Genomic DNA, 17,414 nt, shown 5'->3' with positions numbered 1-17,414 from the left:
GACAGCTAGTCACCAAGTCAAGTATTTCATACATATTATATATATATATATATATATATATATATACAGGTAAAATCCAGTAAATTAGAATATTTTGAAAAACTTGATTTATTTCAGTAATTTCATTCAAAAGGTGTAACTTGTACATTATATTTATTCATTGCACACAGACTGATGCATTCAAATGTTTATTTCATTTAATTTTGATGATTTGAAGTGGCAACAAATGAAAATCCAAAATTCCGTGTGTCACAAAATTAGAATATTACTTAAGGCTAATACAAAAAAGGGATTTTTAGAAATGTTGGCCAACTGAAAAGTATGAAAATGAAAAATATGAGCATGTACAATACTCAATACTTGGTTGGAGCTCCTTTTGCCTCAATTACTGCGTTAATGCGGCGTGGCATGGAGTCGATGAGTTTCTGGCACTGCTCAGGTGTTATGAGAGCCCAGGTTGCTCTGATAGTGGCCTTCAACTCTTCTGCGTTTTTGGGTCTGGCATTCTGCATCTTCCTTTTCACAATACCCCACAGATTTTCTATGGGGCTAAGGTCAGGGGAGTTGGCGGGCCAATTTAGAACAGAAATACCATGGTCCGTAAACCAGGCACGGGTAGATTTTGCGCTGTGTGCAGGCGCCAAGTCCTGTTGGAACTTGAAATCTCCATCTCCATAGAGCAGGTCAGCAGCAGGAAGCATGAAGTGCTCTAAAACTTGCTGGTAGACGGCTGCGTTGACTCTGGATCTCAGGAAACAGAGTGGACCGACACCAGCAGATGACATGGCACCCCAAACCATCACTGATGGTGGAAACTTTACACTAGACTTCAGGCAACGTGGATCCTGTGCCTCTCCTGTCTTCCTCCAGACTCTGGGACCTCGATTTCCAAAGGAAATGCAAAATTTGCATGGTTGGGTCAACTTCGAAGACCTCCTCAATCCCACCAACACGTCTTCCTATGAGGAAGCAGTGCCTGGGGAGTCTGTGGTGGGCTCTTCTATTTCTGGGGCTGAGGTTGCCGAGGTAGTTAAAAAGCTCCTCGGTGGCAAGGCCCCAGGGGTAGATGAGATCCGCCCGGAGTTCCTTAAGGCTCTGGATGCTGTGGGGCTGTCTTGGTTGACAAGACTCTGCAACATCGCGTGGACATTGGGGGCGGTACCTCTGGATTGGCAGACCGGGGTGGTGGTTCCTCTCTTTAAGAAGGGGAACCGGAGGGTGTGTTCTAGCTATCGTGGGATCACACTTCTCAGCCTTCCCCGTAAGGTCTATTTGGGTGTACTGGAGAGGAGGCTACGCCGGATAGTCGAACCTCGGATTCAGGAGGAACAGTGTGGTTTTCGTCCTGGTCGTGGAACTGTGGACCAGCTCTATACTCTGGGCAGGGTCCTTGAGGGTGCATGGGAGTTTGCCCAACCAGTCTACATGTGTTTTGTGGACTTGGAGAAGGCATTCGACCGTGTCCCTCGGGAAGTCCTGTGGGGAGTGCTCAGGGAGTATGGGGTATCGGACTGTCTGATTGTGGCAGTCCGCTCCCTGTATGCTCAGTGCCAGAGCTTGGTCCGCATTGCCGGCAGTAAGTCGGACACGTTTCCAGTGAGGGTTGGACTCCGCCAGGGCTGCCCTTTGTCACCGATTCTGTTCATAACTTTTATGGACAGAATTTCTAGGCGCAGTCAAGGCGTTGAGGGGATCCGGTTTGGTGGCTGCAGGATTAGGTCTCTGCTTTTTGCAGATGATGTGGTCCTGATGGCTTCATCTGGCCAGGATCTTCAGCTCTCGCTGGATCGGTTCGCAGCCGAGTGTGAAGCGACTGGGATGAGAATCAGCACCTCCAAGTCCGAGTCCATGGTTCTCGCCCGGAAAAGGGTGGAGTGCAATCTCCGGGTTGGGGTGGAGATCTTGCCCCAAGTGGAGGAGTTCAAGTACCTCGAAGTCTTGTTCACGAGAGAGGGAAGAGTGGATCGTGAGATCGACAGGCGGATCGGTGCGGCGTCTTCAGTAATGCGGACGCTGTATCGATCCGTTGTGGTGAAGAAGGAGCTGAGCCGGAAGGCAAAGCTCTCAATTTACCGGTCGATCTACGTTCCCATCCTCACCTATGGTCATGAGCTTTGGGTTATGACCGAAAGGACAAGATCACGGGTACAAGCGGCCGAAATGAGTTTCCTCCGCCGGGTGGCGGGGCTCTCCCTTAGAGATAGGGTGAGAAGCTCTGCCATCCGGGGGGAGCTCAAAGTAAAGCCGCTGCTCCTCCACATGGAGAGGAGCCAGATGAGGTGGTTCGGGCATCTGGTCAGGATGCCACCCGAACGCCTCCCTAGGGAGGTGTTTAGGGCACGTCCGACCGGTAGGAGGCCACGGGGAAGACCCAGGACACGTTGGGAAGACTATGTCTCCCGGCTGGCCTGGGAACGCCTCGGGGTCCCACGGGAAGAGCTGGACGAAGTGGCTGGGGAGAGGGAAGTCTGGGCTTCCCTGCTTAGGCTGCTGCCCCCGCGACCCGACCTCGGATAAGCGGAAGAAGATGGATGGATGGATGGATCTCTAGTTATTAGTATTTCTAAAGTAATGCTTTATCAGGCATGAACAAGAGAGTATATAGGAGACACTGAATGCTTCATTAAAAAGCATTACTACCTAGCTAAAACAACAAACATAATAATAATGTTCTTAACCAATTAGTGACCAGTAGTGGTTCACATACTGCATGTTACAGCCTTGCAGTAGTACCTGCTTAAGTCAAAGAAAAGCATCAGCTCTACCCGTTGATTAGCATTTGATCAAGTAATGTAGCATGTATGGATAACATCGAAATACTTCTATCAAACTTACATCTTGTCACAGAAATTGCTATAGGCGCCGATGTTTGATTCCTCAGAGTTTTGTTGTTAAAGGCCTGACAGCTGTAGTTTCCACTCTGATCCAGATGAATGTTCAAAAGTTGTAGTTCCGGTCTAGCGTAGGACAGCAGGTCTCCATTTCGGAACCAACGGAACAGTGGGGGAGGGCCTGAGTCAACCAAGCACACAAGGCTAATGTCCGAACCTTCGTCGTATTGTTCTTGGGACGGAGAGCTTATCAAATTAATATTCTCTGGCCCAACTGTATGAATGCAAAAACAAACAAAAAAATTGATATTTGGAGAAACGGAATAAAATAGCATGCAGCGTTGAAACTTACAGATGATAGACAGGGCGACTGGTTTGCTGGTGCCATTACTGATCGGATTGATCACATGACACCTGAAAGGCCCTTGGTCATAGCGAGTCACGTTGACTATGGTGAGCATTGAACCTCCATTCGTAATTTTAACGTTCTCGCTGGCTGTGACTTCTGAACTGCTGTTCAGCCAGAGGAACGAGGCCAAGGATCCAGTGGTGGAGCAGGACAGGCTGACGGAACCACCGAATTCTAAAATGTCAGTGGCATTAGCCTTGATCTCTACAGAGGAAATTGGTGCTGTGGAAGAAACAAAAAGTGACAACCATTTAGGTTCATCTGTATCTCGAACTAATGTCCAAGTTCAATTAAAACCATGTACGGTTATGGGAAAAGATTAGGGCATCCTGCAGTAGGTCCAGAGCTTCTGACACGAAGCAATATATTGTTTGATAATAATCAGCAATAGTCCTGTACACTTTAATATAGCGTATAACAATACGACAATGGTTACTGCTTCCGTACAGCTTCCCTGTAGGACGTGTTTCTGTTTCAAGAGGTAGTCAACAACGCCATAAAACAGACATGGTGCGGTTGTCATACAGGCCCCTATCCATCTATCCTGTTTTCTCTCTTTGATCTATCTTCTGTCTCCCTATCTCAACCCAACAAGGTTGATGCACACCAAGTGGGTTCTGTTTTTTCCTTAGAGGGAGTTTGCCTCTGTCACTAAAATGCTCAGTTAATATGGGGTCAGGAAGGCTGGTCCAAGACCTGCGCCAGAGACGTCTGTTGTGACTTGGCGCTATATAATAATGAAATAATAATAACATTTTTACTTGACATCATATGCTGTGATTGTGTGATTTTTCGGACTATAGGGCACACTTAAAATCCTTTCATTGTCTTACAATCCAGTGCGTTTAATGTACATATTAATACCGGGCAGCACGGTGGCAGAGGGGTTAGTGCATGTGCCTCACAATATAGAGGTCCTTAGTAGTCCTGAGTTCAATCCCGGGCTCGGGATCTTTCTGTGTGGAGTTTGCATGTTCTTCCCGTGACTGCGTGGGTTCCCTCCGGGTACTCCGGTTTCCTCCCACCTCCAAAGACATGCACCTGGGGATAGGTTGATTGGCAACACTAAATGGTCCCTAGTGTGTGAATGTTGTCTGTCTATCTGTGTTGGCCCTGCGATGAGGTGGCGACTTGTTCAGGGTGTACCCTGCCTTCCGCCCGAATGCAGCTGAGATAGGCTCCAGCACCCCCCGCCACCCCAAAAGGGACAAGCGGTAGAAAATGGATGGATGGATGGATTAATACCGGTTGTGCTTACCGATCGCAAAACAATTTTATGTTGTACACTGTGTAAAGATAAGTGTGACCAGTAGATGGCAGTCACACATAAGAGATAGATGTGGACTGCAGGTTGAAGCCTGTTTAATAAATGACCCTCGCAAGTACCGGTAAGCAAGCAAGACCAAAACTTAAATGTTTCATTGAGAATATAGAACATTACACAAAACACTCCAAAATCTGTCAAAATGTTTTAGTACAACTTTGGTAAGCTTTGAAGTCGCACTGCTTGATGGATATTACGGCTACCATAGTCTGACGTACTGTGCTTCAACTTTTATTGCATGTATTGTTATGGTGTGTGTATAGGACCCCAAAACGGCACCTATTAGGAGACATATTCTCTGGCGTGTATTTTTGCAATATTATGCAAAACCAACTTTTCTTACCTATTGGTACCTGCCTGATGTGTGTTTGGGGTTTGCATAAGTCCCGAAAATTTGAGTGCGTCAGCCATTGTAGTCAATAAGGTCCTTCTTTTTCTCTATCCTCTTGTTGTGGGCCGTTCATCCTCCGCTGTTGCCATTTCTAATACAAAGCAGCGTTCAGTTCTAACTTATATCTGTCATGGTCACCATGGAAGCGCTACCATGAATTGATTTACGTGGACCCAACAAGTTGAAAAACTTATTGGGGTGTTACCATTTAGTGGTCAATTGTACGGAATATGTACTGTACTGTGCAATCTACTAATAAAAGCTTCAATCAATCAATCGATAAAATCTAACGGCTACAACAAAGATGGCGGGGAGAAGTCGCAGTCGAAGTGAGAAGACGGTCAGAAAGCGGTTTGAAGATTGTCTGTAGGACATACAGGTAAAAGCCAGTAAATTAGAATATTTTGAAAAACTTGATTTATTTCAGTAATTGCATTCAAAAGGTGTAACTTGTACATTATATTTATTCATTGCACACAGACTGATGCATTCAAATGTTTATTTCATTTAATTTTGATGATTTGAAGTGGCAACAAATGAAAATCCAAAATTCCGTGTGTCACAAAATTAGAATATTACTTAAGGCTAATACAAAAAAGGAATTTTTAGAAATGTTGGCCAACTGAAAAGTATGAAAATGAAAAATATGAGCATGTACAATACTCAATACTTGGTTGGAGCTCCTTTTGCCTCAATTACTGCGTTAATGCGGCGTGGCATGGAGTCGATGAGTTTCTGGCACTGCTCAGGTGTTATGAGAGCCCAGGTTGCTCTGATAGTGGCCTTCAACTCTTCTGCGTTTTTGGGTCTGGCATTCTGCATCTTCCTTTTCACAATACCCCACAGATTTTCTATGGGGCTAAGGTCAGGGGAGTTGGCGGGCCAATTTAGAACAGAAATACCATGGTCCGTAAACCAGGCACGGGTAGATTTTGCGCTGTGTGCAGGCGCCAAGTCCTGTTGGAACTTGAAATCTCCATCTCCATAGAGCAGGTCAGCAGCAGGAAGCATGAAGTGCTCTAAAACTTGCTGGTAGACGGCTGCGTTGACCCTGGATCTCAGGAAACAGAGTGGACCGACACCAGCAGATGACATGGCACCCCAAACCATCACTGATGGTGGAAACGTTACACTAGACTTCAGGCAACGTGGATCCTGTGCCTCTCCTGTCTTCCTCCAGACTCTGGGACCTCGATTTCCAAAGGAAATGCAAAATTTGCATGGTTGGGTGATGGTTTGGGTGCCATGTCATCTGCTGGTGTCGGTCCACTCTGTTTCCTGAGATCCAGGGTCAACGCAGCCGTCTACCAGCAAGTTTTAGAGCACTTCATGCTTCCTGCTGCTGACCTGCTCTATGGAGATGGAGATTTCAAGTTCCAACAGGACTTGGCGCCTGCACACAGCGCAAAATCTACCCGTGCCTGGTTTACGGACCATGGTATTTCTGTTCTAAATTGGCCCGCCAACTCCCCTGACCTTAGCCCCATAGAAAATCTGTGGGGTATTGTGAAAAGGAAGATGCAGAATGCCAGACCCAAAAACGCAGAAGAGTTGAAGGCCACTATCAGAGCAACCTGGGCTCTCATAACACCTGAGCAGTGCCAGAAACTCATCGACTCCATGCCACGCCGCATTAACGCAGTAATTGAGGCAAAAGGAGCTCCAACCAAGTATTGAGTATTGTACATGCTCATATTTTTCATTTTCATACTTTTCAGTTGGCCAACATTTCTAAAAATCCCTTTTTTGTATTAGCCTTAAGTAATATTCTAATTTTGTGACACACGGAATTTTGGATTTTCATTTGTTGCCACTTCAAATCATCAAAATTAAATGAAATAAACATTTGAATGCATCAGTCTGTGTGCAATGAATAAATATAATGTACAAGTTACACCTTTTGAATGCAATTACTGAAATAAATCAAGTTTTTCAAAATATTCTAATTTACTGGCTTTTACCTGTATAATCTATGCAAAATGTTGAGCAAAAAAGCACTATTACATGTTGTGGGGCGGTATAGCTCGGTTGGTATAGTGACCGTGCCAGCAACTTGAGGGTTGCAGGTTCGATACCCGCTTCCACCATCCTAGTCACTGCCGTTGTGTCCTTGGGCAAGAACACTTCACCCACCTGCTCCCAGTGCCACCCACACTGGTTTAAATGTAACTTAGATATTGGCTTTCACTATGTAAAGCGCTTTGAGTCACTAGAGAAAAAGCACTATATAAATATAATTCACTTCACTTATGTAGACCACAAGGAAGTGTTTTAAATGTGGGAAAAAAAAATCATAATGACCCCTTTATTGCTCCTTACAGTCCAGTTCGCTTTTTGTATGAAAATGAATGTGCCGTATAATCCGGTGCGCCCTATGGTCTGAAAAATAAGGTAATTGTCCTTTAATAGACTTTTGACAAGAACAAGAAAGTTTGATCATATTACGCCTATACTGGCTCACCTGCACTGGCTTCCTGTGCACTTAAGATGCGACTTTAAGGTTTTACTACTTGCGTATAAAATACTACACGGTCTAGCTCCAGCCTATCTTGCCGATTGTATTGTACCATATGTCCCGGCAAGAAATCTGCGTTCAAAGAACTCCGGCTTATTAGTGATTCCCAGAGCCCAAAAAAAGTCTGCGGGCTGTAGAGCGTTTTCTATTCGGGCTCCAGTACTATGGAATGCCCTCCCGGTAACAATTAGAGATGCTACCTCAGTAGAAGCATTTAAGTCCCATCTTAAAACTCATTTGTATACTCTAGCCTTTAAATAGCCCCCCTGTTAGACCAGTTGATCTGCCGTTTCTTTTCTTTTCTCCTCTGCTCCCCCCTATCCCTTGTGGAAGGGGAGACACACAGATCCGGTGGCCATGGATGGGGTGCTGGCTGTCCGGGGTCGGGACCCGGGGTGGACCGCTCGCCTGTATATCGGTTGGGAACATCTCTGCGCCCGCTCGGGATGGTTTCCTGCTGACCCCACTGTGGACTGGACTCTTACTGTTATGCTGGATCCACTATGGACTGGACTCTCACAATATTATGTTAGACCCACTCGACATCCATTGCATTCGGTCTCCCTAGAGGGGGGGGGGGTTACCCACATATGCGGTCCTCTCCAAGGTTTCTCATAGTCATTCACATCGACGTCCCACTGGGGTGAGTTTTTCCTTGCCCTTATGTGGGCTTTGTACCGAGGATGTCGTTGTGGCTTGTGCAGCCCTTTGAGACACTTGTGATTTAGGGCTATATAAATAAACATTGATTGATTGATTGATTATTTACATTGCAACCAGCTGTAAAGAGATACATACCCACTATAGTAATAGCTGAGATCCGAGTTTGATATTTCTGAGTTTTGTTATTGGAGGCATGGCAGCTGTAGTTCCCGCTCTGGTTTTCCTGAACGTTTGTAAGTCCTAACAGCGGTCCAGTAGCGGACAAAGGGTCACCATTGAGAAACCACTGAAACGATGCAGGAGGTCTGGATGAAGCGGAGCAGGACAGTCCGATGTTCGACCCTTTTTTGAAGTATTCTAGTGACGGTGATGTAGTCAAACGGATGTTTTCTGGGCCATCTGTACAGTCGACGGTGGGAAAAGAAAAATCAAGATTAAGAATGTAAAACGAACGGTGATGTTCTGGTCAGAAGAAAATAGAAATCAAGTGAGGATCTTACAGCTGATGAAGAGGTTGACTGGATTGCTGGTGCCATTACTGATTAGATTAAACACGAGACACCTAAACGGTCCCTGGTCATAGCGTGTCACACCGACTATGGTGAGCTTGGAGCCTCCATCAGTGAGCTGAACTCTGTCGCTGGCTGTAATCTCAGAGCTGCCATTAAACCAAAGGAATGAAAGTCCTGATCCAGTAGAGAAGGAGCAAGTCATAGTGACAGAGCTGGTCGACTCCAGTAAGTCAGTGGTGTTTGGAACCAAGACCACATTGGTGATCCGTTCTGTGGATGAAAAATACATGCAATGTTGTAAAATCCAACAGGCAAATGAAAGCTGTAGCGTAGTGTAGCAGCTTCCCCTAGTGGGGAAGTCGGGAAATGACTGTGATTTGTATTCTGTACACAACATTGTGTACATTTGAAACCACTCACTGCCAGTGCATCAGTCTGTCTGCTTTTATAAACTGATAATGAAATTGTGTACCAGAGACATTTAAGTTACACATCTACATGTCTATGAATGTTCTCGTTCATTCAGGTCATTGTCATCTCAGGTCAGACGAGATCTGACTAATATAATAAGTCTATGAGCACAAACTGATGAGGCCTACGACAAAACAAACAGTCCAGTTGCGATCGATCGAATGCCCTGAGATTACACAACGACAGTGATTTAAAGGGGAACATTATCACCAGACCTATGTAAGCGTCAATATATACATACCTTGATGTTGCAGAAAAAAGACCATATATTTTTTTAACCGATTTCCGAACTCTAAATGGGTGAATTCTGGCGAATTAAACGCCTTTCTATTATTCGCTCTCGGAGCGATGTCGTCGGGAAGCAATCCGCCATTTTCTCACTTTCGTCGGTGTGTTGTCGGAGGGTGTAACAACACGAACAGGGACGGATTCAAGTTGCACCAGTGGCCCAAAGATGCGAAAGTGGCAAGAAATTGGACGAAATTTGTTGAAAATACGAGGCTGTGGGGAAAGCCGACGAAATGGTCAGTCGTTTGTTCCGCACACTTTACCGACGAAAGCTATGCTACGACAGAGATGGCAAGAATGTGTGGATATCCTGCGACACTCAAAGCAGATGCTGACATCAACTCCAAAACTGGACAGATCAGCTTTCAGGAAAAGAGAGCGGAAGAGGGTATGTCTACAGAATATATTAATTGATGAAAACTTTATTCATTCCTCGCGGTTTTACGTAAATTATTATACATAAACTGTGTTTACCAGTAATTTAGCTTAAAAACATTTATTTTTTTCAATCATTCGAGTACATTCGGGTAGTCTTGTGTAATGCAGTAATTTTTGTCTATTTAGGTATGGTTAACCTGAGTGCTGAAATTGTGGAAAAATATATGTTCTTAGCGCGCCTGAAATGGGCTGTCTGCACTCTCAAAGTGCATGTTGTTGCCAAATGTATTTCATATGCTGTAAACCTAGTTCATAGTTGTTAGTTTCCTTTAATGCCAAACAAACACATACCAATCGTTGGTTAGAAGGCGATCGCCGAATTCGTCCTCGCTTTCTCCCGTGTCGCTGGCTATCGTGTCGTTTTCCTCGGTTTCGCTTGCATACGGTTCAAACCGATATGGCTCAATAGCTTCAGTTTCTTCTTCAATTTGGTTTTCGCTACCTGCCTCCACACTACAACCATCCGTTTCAATACATGCGTAATCTGTTGAATCGCTTAAGCCGCTGAAATCCGAGTCTGAATCCGGGCTAATGTCGCTATAGCTTGCTGTTCTTTCCGCCATGTTTGTTTGTGTTGGCATCACTATGTGACGTCACAGCATACTTGCCAACCCTCCCGGATTTTCCGGGAGACTCCCGTAATTTAGCGCCTCTCCCGAAAACCTCCCGGGACAAATTTTCTCCCGAAAATCTCCCGAAATTCAGGCATAGCTGGAGGCCACGCCCCCTCCAGCTCCATGCGGACCTGAGTGACATGTTGACAGCCTGTTCACACGTCTGCTTTCCCACAATATAAACAGCTAATGATCGAGGGCGAGTTCTTGGTTTCTTATGTGGGTTTATTTTTAGGCAGTTTCATTAACGTCCTCCCAGCGCGGCAACAACACACAACAACAGCAGTCAAGTTTTCGTCTACCGTAAAGCAGTTCTTCTGCCATAAACAGCAATGTTGTGACACTTTTAAACAGGACAATACTGCCATCTACTGTACATGCATATGTGACCCACCCATAATGTGTCACATTTTTGTGTTGATTTATTTATTTTATTTTGTGGTTTGAATTCGTTTTTGGAGCTGTCATTACACATTTATCAGTATTCACATTGGTCAGTAGGGGGCAGTAGGGCGTTTCTTCCCAATTGAATGCTATCACCTGCAGACCGGAAGTGTCTTGTCATTCTGATGAGCGCGACCAGTCTGTGAACAATTGAAACGTCCTGTGTGCTTTTTCCTCCTGTATAACAGGTTAGTTTTGGTGAATCAACTCACTGAATAATATCCATGTGATCTTTATAAGTTTAAGTACACATTCTGATGGTGGAGCCTAACTCTAAAGTGTTTGTGAGTTGTAGTTTGTATTTGTGAATGAATCCAGTGCACAGCTGCAGTAATCAATACAAAAAGGCGACATGAGTGTGCAATGTTTATATAGGAACTTCTGATCCTAATTCAGACTCCCAAATTAGAGCTCCCGTTTTCTTATTGATTTTAAAATGTATATTTGTATAATGTGTGTGTTCTGAAATAGTGACAGAGAATAGAACAAGGATGGACAATTCAACCCTTAACTCAACAATGAGTAGATGAGTGTTATGTGTGTATATGTGTAAATAAATGAACACTGAAATTCAAGTATTTCTTTTATTTATTTATATATATATATATATATATATATATATATATATATATATATATATATATATATATATATATATATATATATATATATATATATATATATATAGCTAGAATTCACTGAAAGTCAAGTATTTCTTATATATATATATATATATATATATATATCTTAGCTACGCCCCCACCCCCGACCCCGCCCCACCCCCGATCACGCCCCCCACCTCCCGAAATCGGAGGTCTCAAGGTTGGCAAGTATGCGTCACAGGAAAATGGACGGGTGTATATAACGATGGTTAATATCAGGCACTTTGAAGCTTTTTTTAGGGATATTGCGTGATGGGTAAAATTTTGAAAAAAACTTCGAAAAATAAAATTAGCCACTGGGAAATGATTTTTAATGGTTTTAACCCTTCTGAAATTGTGATAATGTTCCCCTTTAAAAGTATACGCAATGTTTAATATTATCTAAGATTCTCGTGCAGGAAAAACATGGTAATGTTTTAATTTGAACAATGAAGTACATCAAAGTTACACTTGTACTATTCAACATACTTGCCAACCCTCCTGGATTTTCCGGGAGACTCTCGAAATTCAGCGCCTCTCCCGAAAACCTCCCGGGACAAATTTTCTCCCGAAAATCTCCCGAAATTCAGGCACACAATATAAACAAGCATACCTGCCCAATCACGTTATAACTGTAGAATGATGGAGGGCGAGTTCTTGGTTTCTTATGTGGGTTTATTGTTAGGCAGTTTCATTAACGTCCTCCCAGACCCAGCGCGGCAACAACACACAACAGCATTTCGTCTACCGTAAAGCAGTTCGTCTGCCGTAAACAGCAATGTTGTGACACTCTTAAACAGGACAATACTGCCATCTAGTGCATTTGATGAAAGCACTTTTTGCGTGCCACATAGCAATGCATCATCAGTGAGGGCGTTCAGCATGGTTAGAAAAATAGTGACAAAAAGAACAAGGATGGACAATTCAACCCTTAACTCAACAATGAGTAGATGAGTGTTATGTGTGTGTATATGTGTAAATAAATGAACACTGAAATTAAAGTATTTCTTATATATATATATATATATAAAAGCGGGTACAATTTCACCCTCACCTATGAACCCACGCCAGGAAACCAGCCAAAAAAGAACAGAAAACAAAACGACATCATCTGGTACAACCCCCCATACAGCAAAAACGTCTCAACTAACATTGGACACAAATTCCTCAATCTGATTGACAAACACTTTCCTAAAGACAACACCCTAAGAAAAGTATTCAACAAGAACAACATTAAATTGAGCTACAGCTGCATGAACAATATACGACAAATCATCTCAAACCACAACAAAACAATTGCAAATGAGCCGTCGGCCCCCAGACAGAGCGACTCCAAAACCAACAAAGACTGTAACTGTCGAAAGAAACCTGATTGCCCTCTCAACGGGGGGTGCTTACAAACATCAGTTGTCTACCAATCTAAGGTAATACGCAAGGACATTAACACATCCGACACATATGTAGGATTAACCGAGGGAGAATTCAAAACCAGATGGAACAATCACAAGGCTTCTTTCAGGAACAAAAACCTGCGAAATACCACAGAATTCAGCAAACACATTTGGGACCTCAAAGACAATAATGTTGAATATTCAATAACATGGCAAATTCTTGCATCCAGCACACCTTACAATAGTGGTAATAAAAGATGCAACCTATGCTTGAAAGAGAAACTGTTTATTATTTACCGTCCAGACCTGGCATCCCTCCACAAGCGCAGCGAAATTGTCACAGCATGCCGCCATAGACGGAAACACCTCCTAGGTAACACATGAGCCAACCACCACGCCCCTAGGCCAGCCTGTACCCACCCACTCTGTGCCCTATATAAACCATGGTATGCGAATGCTCCCATTAAAATCTCCTGATGATTGAGGGTACCCCCCCTCATGAAACAGGCCTGTAGAGATGAAATAGTCTTGTGATTTTTTTTCCCACACATACATATATATATATATATATATATATATATATATATATATATATATATATATATATATATATGAAATACTTGACTTAGTATTTCTTATATATATATATATATATATATATATATATATATATATATATATATATATATATATATATATATGAAATACTTAACTTAGTATTTCTTATATATATATATATATAAAATACTTGACTTGGTGAATCCTCGCTGTAAAATATACTCCTCCCCTCTTAACCACGCCCCCAACCACGCCCCGCCCCCAACCACGCCCCCCGCCCCCACCTCCCGAAATCGGAGGTCTCAAGGTTGGCAAGTATGCTATTCAACATGTCCGCAAGTGAGTATTTATTGTAATACTCATTTGTCTCAGTCCTCATACTTGGTTTACTTCTTGTGTTTACATATTACATGCAGATTGTGATGATACACAATATATGGAAATATTGAGTACTGTATTTAGGCGTTTAAACTGGGCACTCTTGAGGTATGTTTAAAATGTGTAAAAAAAAAAATGTTTTGGTCTATATATTTTTCCCAATACTCCCAATCTCTTAATCAATGAAAACAAGTAGATGCAAATTTGCCTATTAACAGTTACAGTATGCCAATTATATCAAAACACCATCACTGAAGAAATGTACAATGCAATGTATAGTTTTAAAAGGTAGTACTTTAAAACTTCATTATGTACAATAAAACTATATAATTGCACGCACAATGTTTCATTTGAGTGTGTTTATAAGGCTGAAACGACGCGTCGACGTAGTCGACGTCATCGGTTACGTAAATACGTCGACGCCGTTTTTGTGCGTCGGCGCGTCGCATATTTACGTCACACTACTGTCATGGCGGAGCGCAAAGCAGACGATGCAAGCGAGGGGAAAAAAGCACGCCAAAAGTCGTCAAAAGTGTGGGAGTATTTCAATAAACGGCATAATAATGTTGTTGTATGCACACTGTGTCGAGCGGAAATGGCCTATCATAGCAGCACAACGGCTATGAACGAACATTTGAAAAGAAAACCCCCGACAGCGTTCTTGCCATCACCATCAACAAGTCAATCGTCCGCGTGCGTATACGTTGTCATTATTACACAAAAACATGAATGTGTCATTTGTATCTGCGTTGTAAATTCATAAACTAAAGCACCGTTTGCTCTGAGAGGCGCGTTTGGCGTGCCTGTTCAGTGTTTACAAAGACGCGCTCCTCTTTAACGCTGTGGAGAGGCGGCGGCGGCGAGCGAGCGGCGAGGCGGGGCGCGCCGGGAGCGACGCCGCAAGAGACAGGGGACGACGAGCGAGCGAGGAAGAGGAGCTGAAAAGCGAGGAAAGAAAGAGAAAAGAGTTGGAAGAGAAAAGACTGTGTAAAATTAAAAGATTGTAAACCTGGCAAAGCCGTCTGGCGTTCAGTCTGTCGGTCCTGAAAGAACCCCACGGCACAAGACGTGTCACAAACGCTAACGTTAATTAGTTGTGCAAATACCTTTTACAACATTAACAGTTACATATACTATGTACAAACCAACAATTAACTTTCACTTTAATCATACTATCATTGTTGTGTTATTAAGCAAAATAAGCAATACTTTGACTTTTGTTGAAATGTTTACACTGTACATTTTTTTGTATTGGATGTTTAGCTTTATTTTTGCACATTTTAGCAAATAAGCAATACTTTTACTTTTGTTGAAATGTTTACACTTGTTACAGAATATTTCCGTTTTGCACTTTTTTGTATTGGATGTTTATCTTTATTTTTGCACATTTTAAAGCAAAATAAGCAATACTTTTACTTTTGAAATGCTTATACTATTCCAGAATATTAAGATTTGCACTGGATGTTTACTTTTATATTTGCACATTAAAAAGCAAATAAGCTACTTTTAATTTTGTTAAATGTTAAAAGTTTTAAATGTTTACATTGTTACAGAATATTTTGTCATGTTGTTGTCAATGTTGACTGAGTGGCCATACTTTTTTTTTTTGTAAATAAAAGCCATGCCTTTTGAAAAAACTGGCCTACATTTATTTTTTCCCTCTTCATTTTAAATAAAAAAAATAATCGGTAAAAGGAAAAATAATCTATAGATTAATCGAAAAAATAATCTATAGATTAACCGATTAATCGGAAAAATAATCTATAGATTAATCGATAGAAAAATAATCGTTAGCTGCAGCCCTAGTGCTCAACACATACCTTGTATGTGAAGTCTACATTGTCCTCCCTGGTGAGCTGCACCAGCTGGTATGATGGCGACTTTGTAGTCTCCATTGTCTCTCAGGGTCACGTTCCTCAGCTCCAGAGATCCAGTTTGAGTAAAGAGGGTGATCCTGTCTTTATATGCCGGCGACGTCACATTCGTGCTGCTTGATGTTATTACATTAGTAGTGGCACCAGAAATATCCAAGACTCCCCAAGTGATAACCAGGTATGGGTTTGGCGGTGGAGTCAACGTTGTGTTAAACATCACCGTTTCTCCTACGATTGCAACAAGACTGTCGGGGAGCACTCCCGCTCCATAACTTGATCCTGAAGAGGAGAAGTTACATAGTTGGTTTAGACGTCATTAATATAGGTGTGTGGTGTTATTTTCTCTCAAAAAGTGCTTCTCAAGTGTGGACTTAATTAAACAGCTCACCTGAAAGGACTCCCAGGATGATAAGCAGCACCACAGATGTTGTCATATCTGCATGCTCCAGGCATCAATAAGTGATTGCAGATAGCAGGTGTTGTTAATATGCAAGTTTGGGAGGAGGAGCTTGTAGCCGTTTCAATATTTAGTTGCTTGCTTAGTCCTTTTTTTTTTTTTTTAAGACAGCGATATTAAAACAAAACTACTGCACCATTGTCATATGGTGCAGTTGTCAGTGATTTTTATTAAAAATGTTTTGTTACATGGTAATACTTTATCAGAATCAGAATCAGAATCAGCTTTATTGTCATTACGCAAGGTAACGAGATTGAGGCCATTCCATACAGTGCGATGTGTGCATGCTAGAAAAACAATGTGCAAATATATAAAAATATAAAAAATGTAGAAGTGCAATGAATATGGTGTGAAATGAATATATACATGAAAAAAAACAAAAAAAAAAACAGGGTGGTTGGTGGAATGGGTTATTGCACCGAAGAGAAGGCAGTTATGAGGGACAATGGGGCAGTCCGTTCAGGATGGTTATGGCCCTGGGGAAGAAGCTGTTCTTTAGCCTGTTTGTTTTGGTTTTAATGCACCTGTAGCGCTTCCCAGAGGGCAGCAGGTGGAACAGGTCAGAGCCAGGGTGGGTGCTGTCCTTGATGATGGCACTGGCTCTGTTGAGGCAGCGGGAGGTGTAGATGTCCGTCAGAGAGGGGAGAGGGCGGCCGATGATCTTCTGAGCCGTCTTGACCACTCTTTGCAGCCTCTCCCTGTCTGCTGCAGTGCAGCTGCCGTACCATACCGTAATACAGTAGGTCAGCAGGCTCTCGATGGACGAGCGGTAGAAGGTCAGCAGCAGGTCAGGCTTCAGGTTGTACTTCCCGAGGACTCTAAGGAAGTGTAGCCGCTGCTGAGCCTTCTTGATGATTGATGTGGTGTTGACTGTCCAGGAGAAGTCATTAGAGATGTGGACTCCAAGGTACCTGAAGGTGTGGACCCTCTCTACACGCTCGCCGTTGATGTAGAGGGGGGCAGGGTCGGTGCTGCTCCTCCTGAAGTCGACGATGATCTCTCTGGTCTTGCTGGTGTTGAGAGCGAGGTTGTTCTCCGAAGACCAGGCCGTCAGCTTCAGGACCTCCTCTCTGTAGGCATATAATGTAGGATCCAGAATATTAAAAACAGAAAGAAACAACCCTTTTGTGTGAATGAGTGTGAATGAGTGTAAATGGGGTAGGGAGGTTTTTTTGGGTTGGTGCACTAATTAGGGACTGCAATGTCCCTTTGGGA

At 43.0% G+C, this 17,414-nt stretch overlaps 1 protein-coding gene across 1 annotated transcript in view; it reads right to left on the bottom strand.

Annotated features, from left to right (window-relative positions):
* The window catches only part of LOC133594037 (hemicentin-1-like), a 69,443-nt gene extending 53,267 nt beyond the window's left edge, over positions 1–16,176 (bottom strand). Inside the window, exons 1-6 of the mRNA XM_072913112.1 lie at positions 16,131–16,176; positions 15,689–16,021; positions 8,634–8,915; positions 8,269–8,532; positions 3,184–3,462; positions 2,836–3,105 (exon numbers count right to left, since the gene is read on the bottom strand). Of these exons, the coding sequence (XP_072769213.1) occupies positions 2,836–3,105; positions 3,184–3,462; positions 8,269–8,532; positions 8,634–8,915; positions 15,689–16,021; positions 16,131–16,176 (1,474 nt within the window). The remainder of the gene's footprint in view (positions 1–2,835; positions 3,106–3,183; positions 3,463–8,268; positions 8,533–8,633; positions 8,916–15,688; positions 16,022–16,130) is intronic.
* Between the last annotated feature and the right edge of the window lie 1,238 nt (positions 16,177–17,414).

The sequence above is a fragment of the Nerophis lumbriciformis genome, linkage group LG04, assembly GCF_033978685.3.
Source record: "Nerophis lumbriciformis linkage group LG04, RoL_Nlum_v2.1, whole genome shotgun sequence".
In the NCBI taxonomy this organism is placed as follows: Eukaryota; Metazoa; Chordata; class Actinopteri; order Syngnathiformes; family Syngnathidae; genus Nerophis; species Nerophis lumbriciformis.
This window is presented reverse-complemented; position numbering and strand designations above follow the sequence as displayed.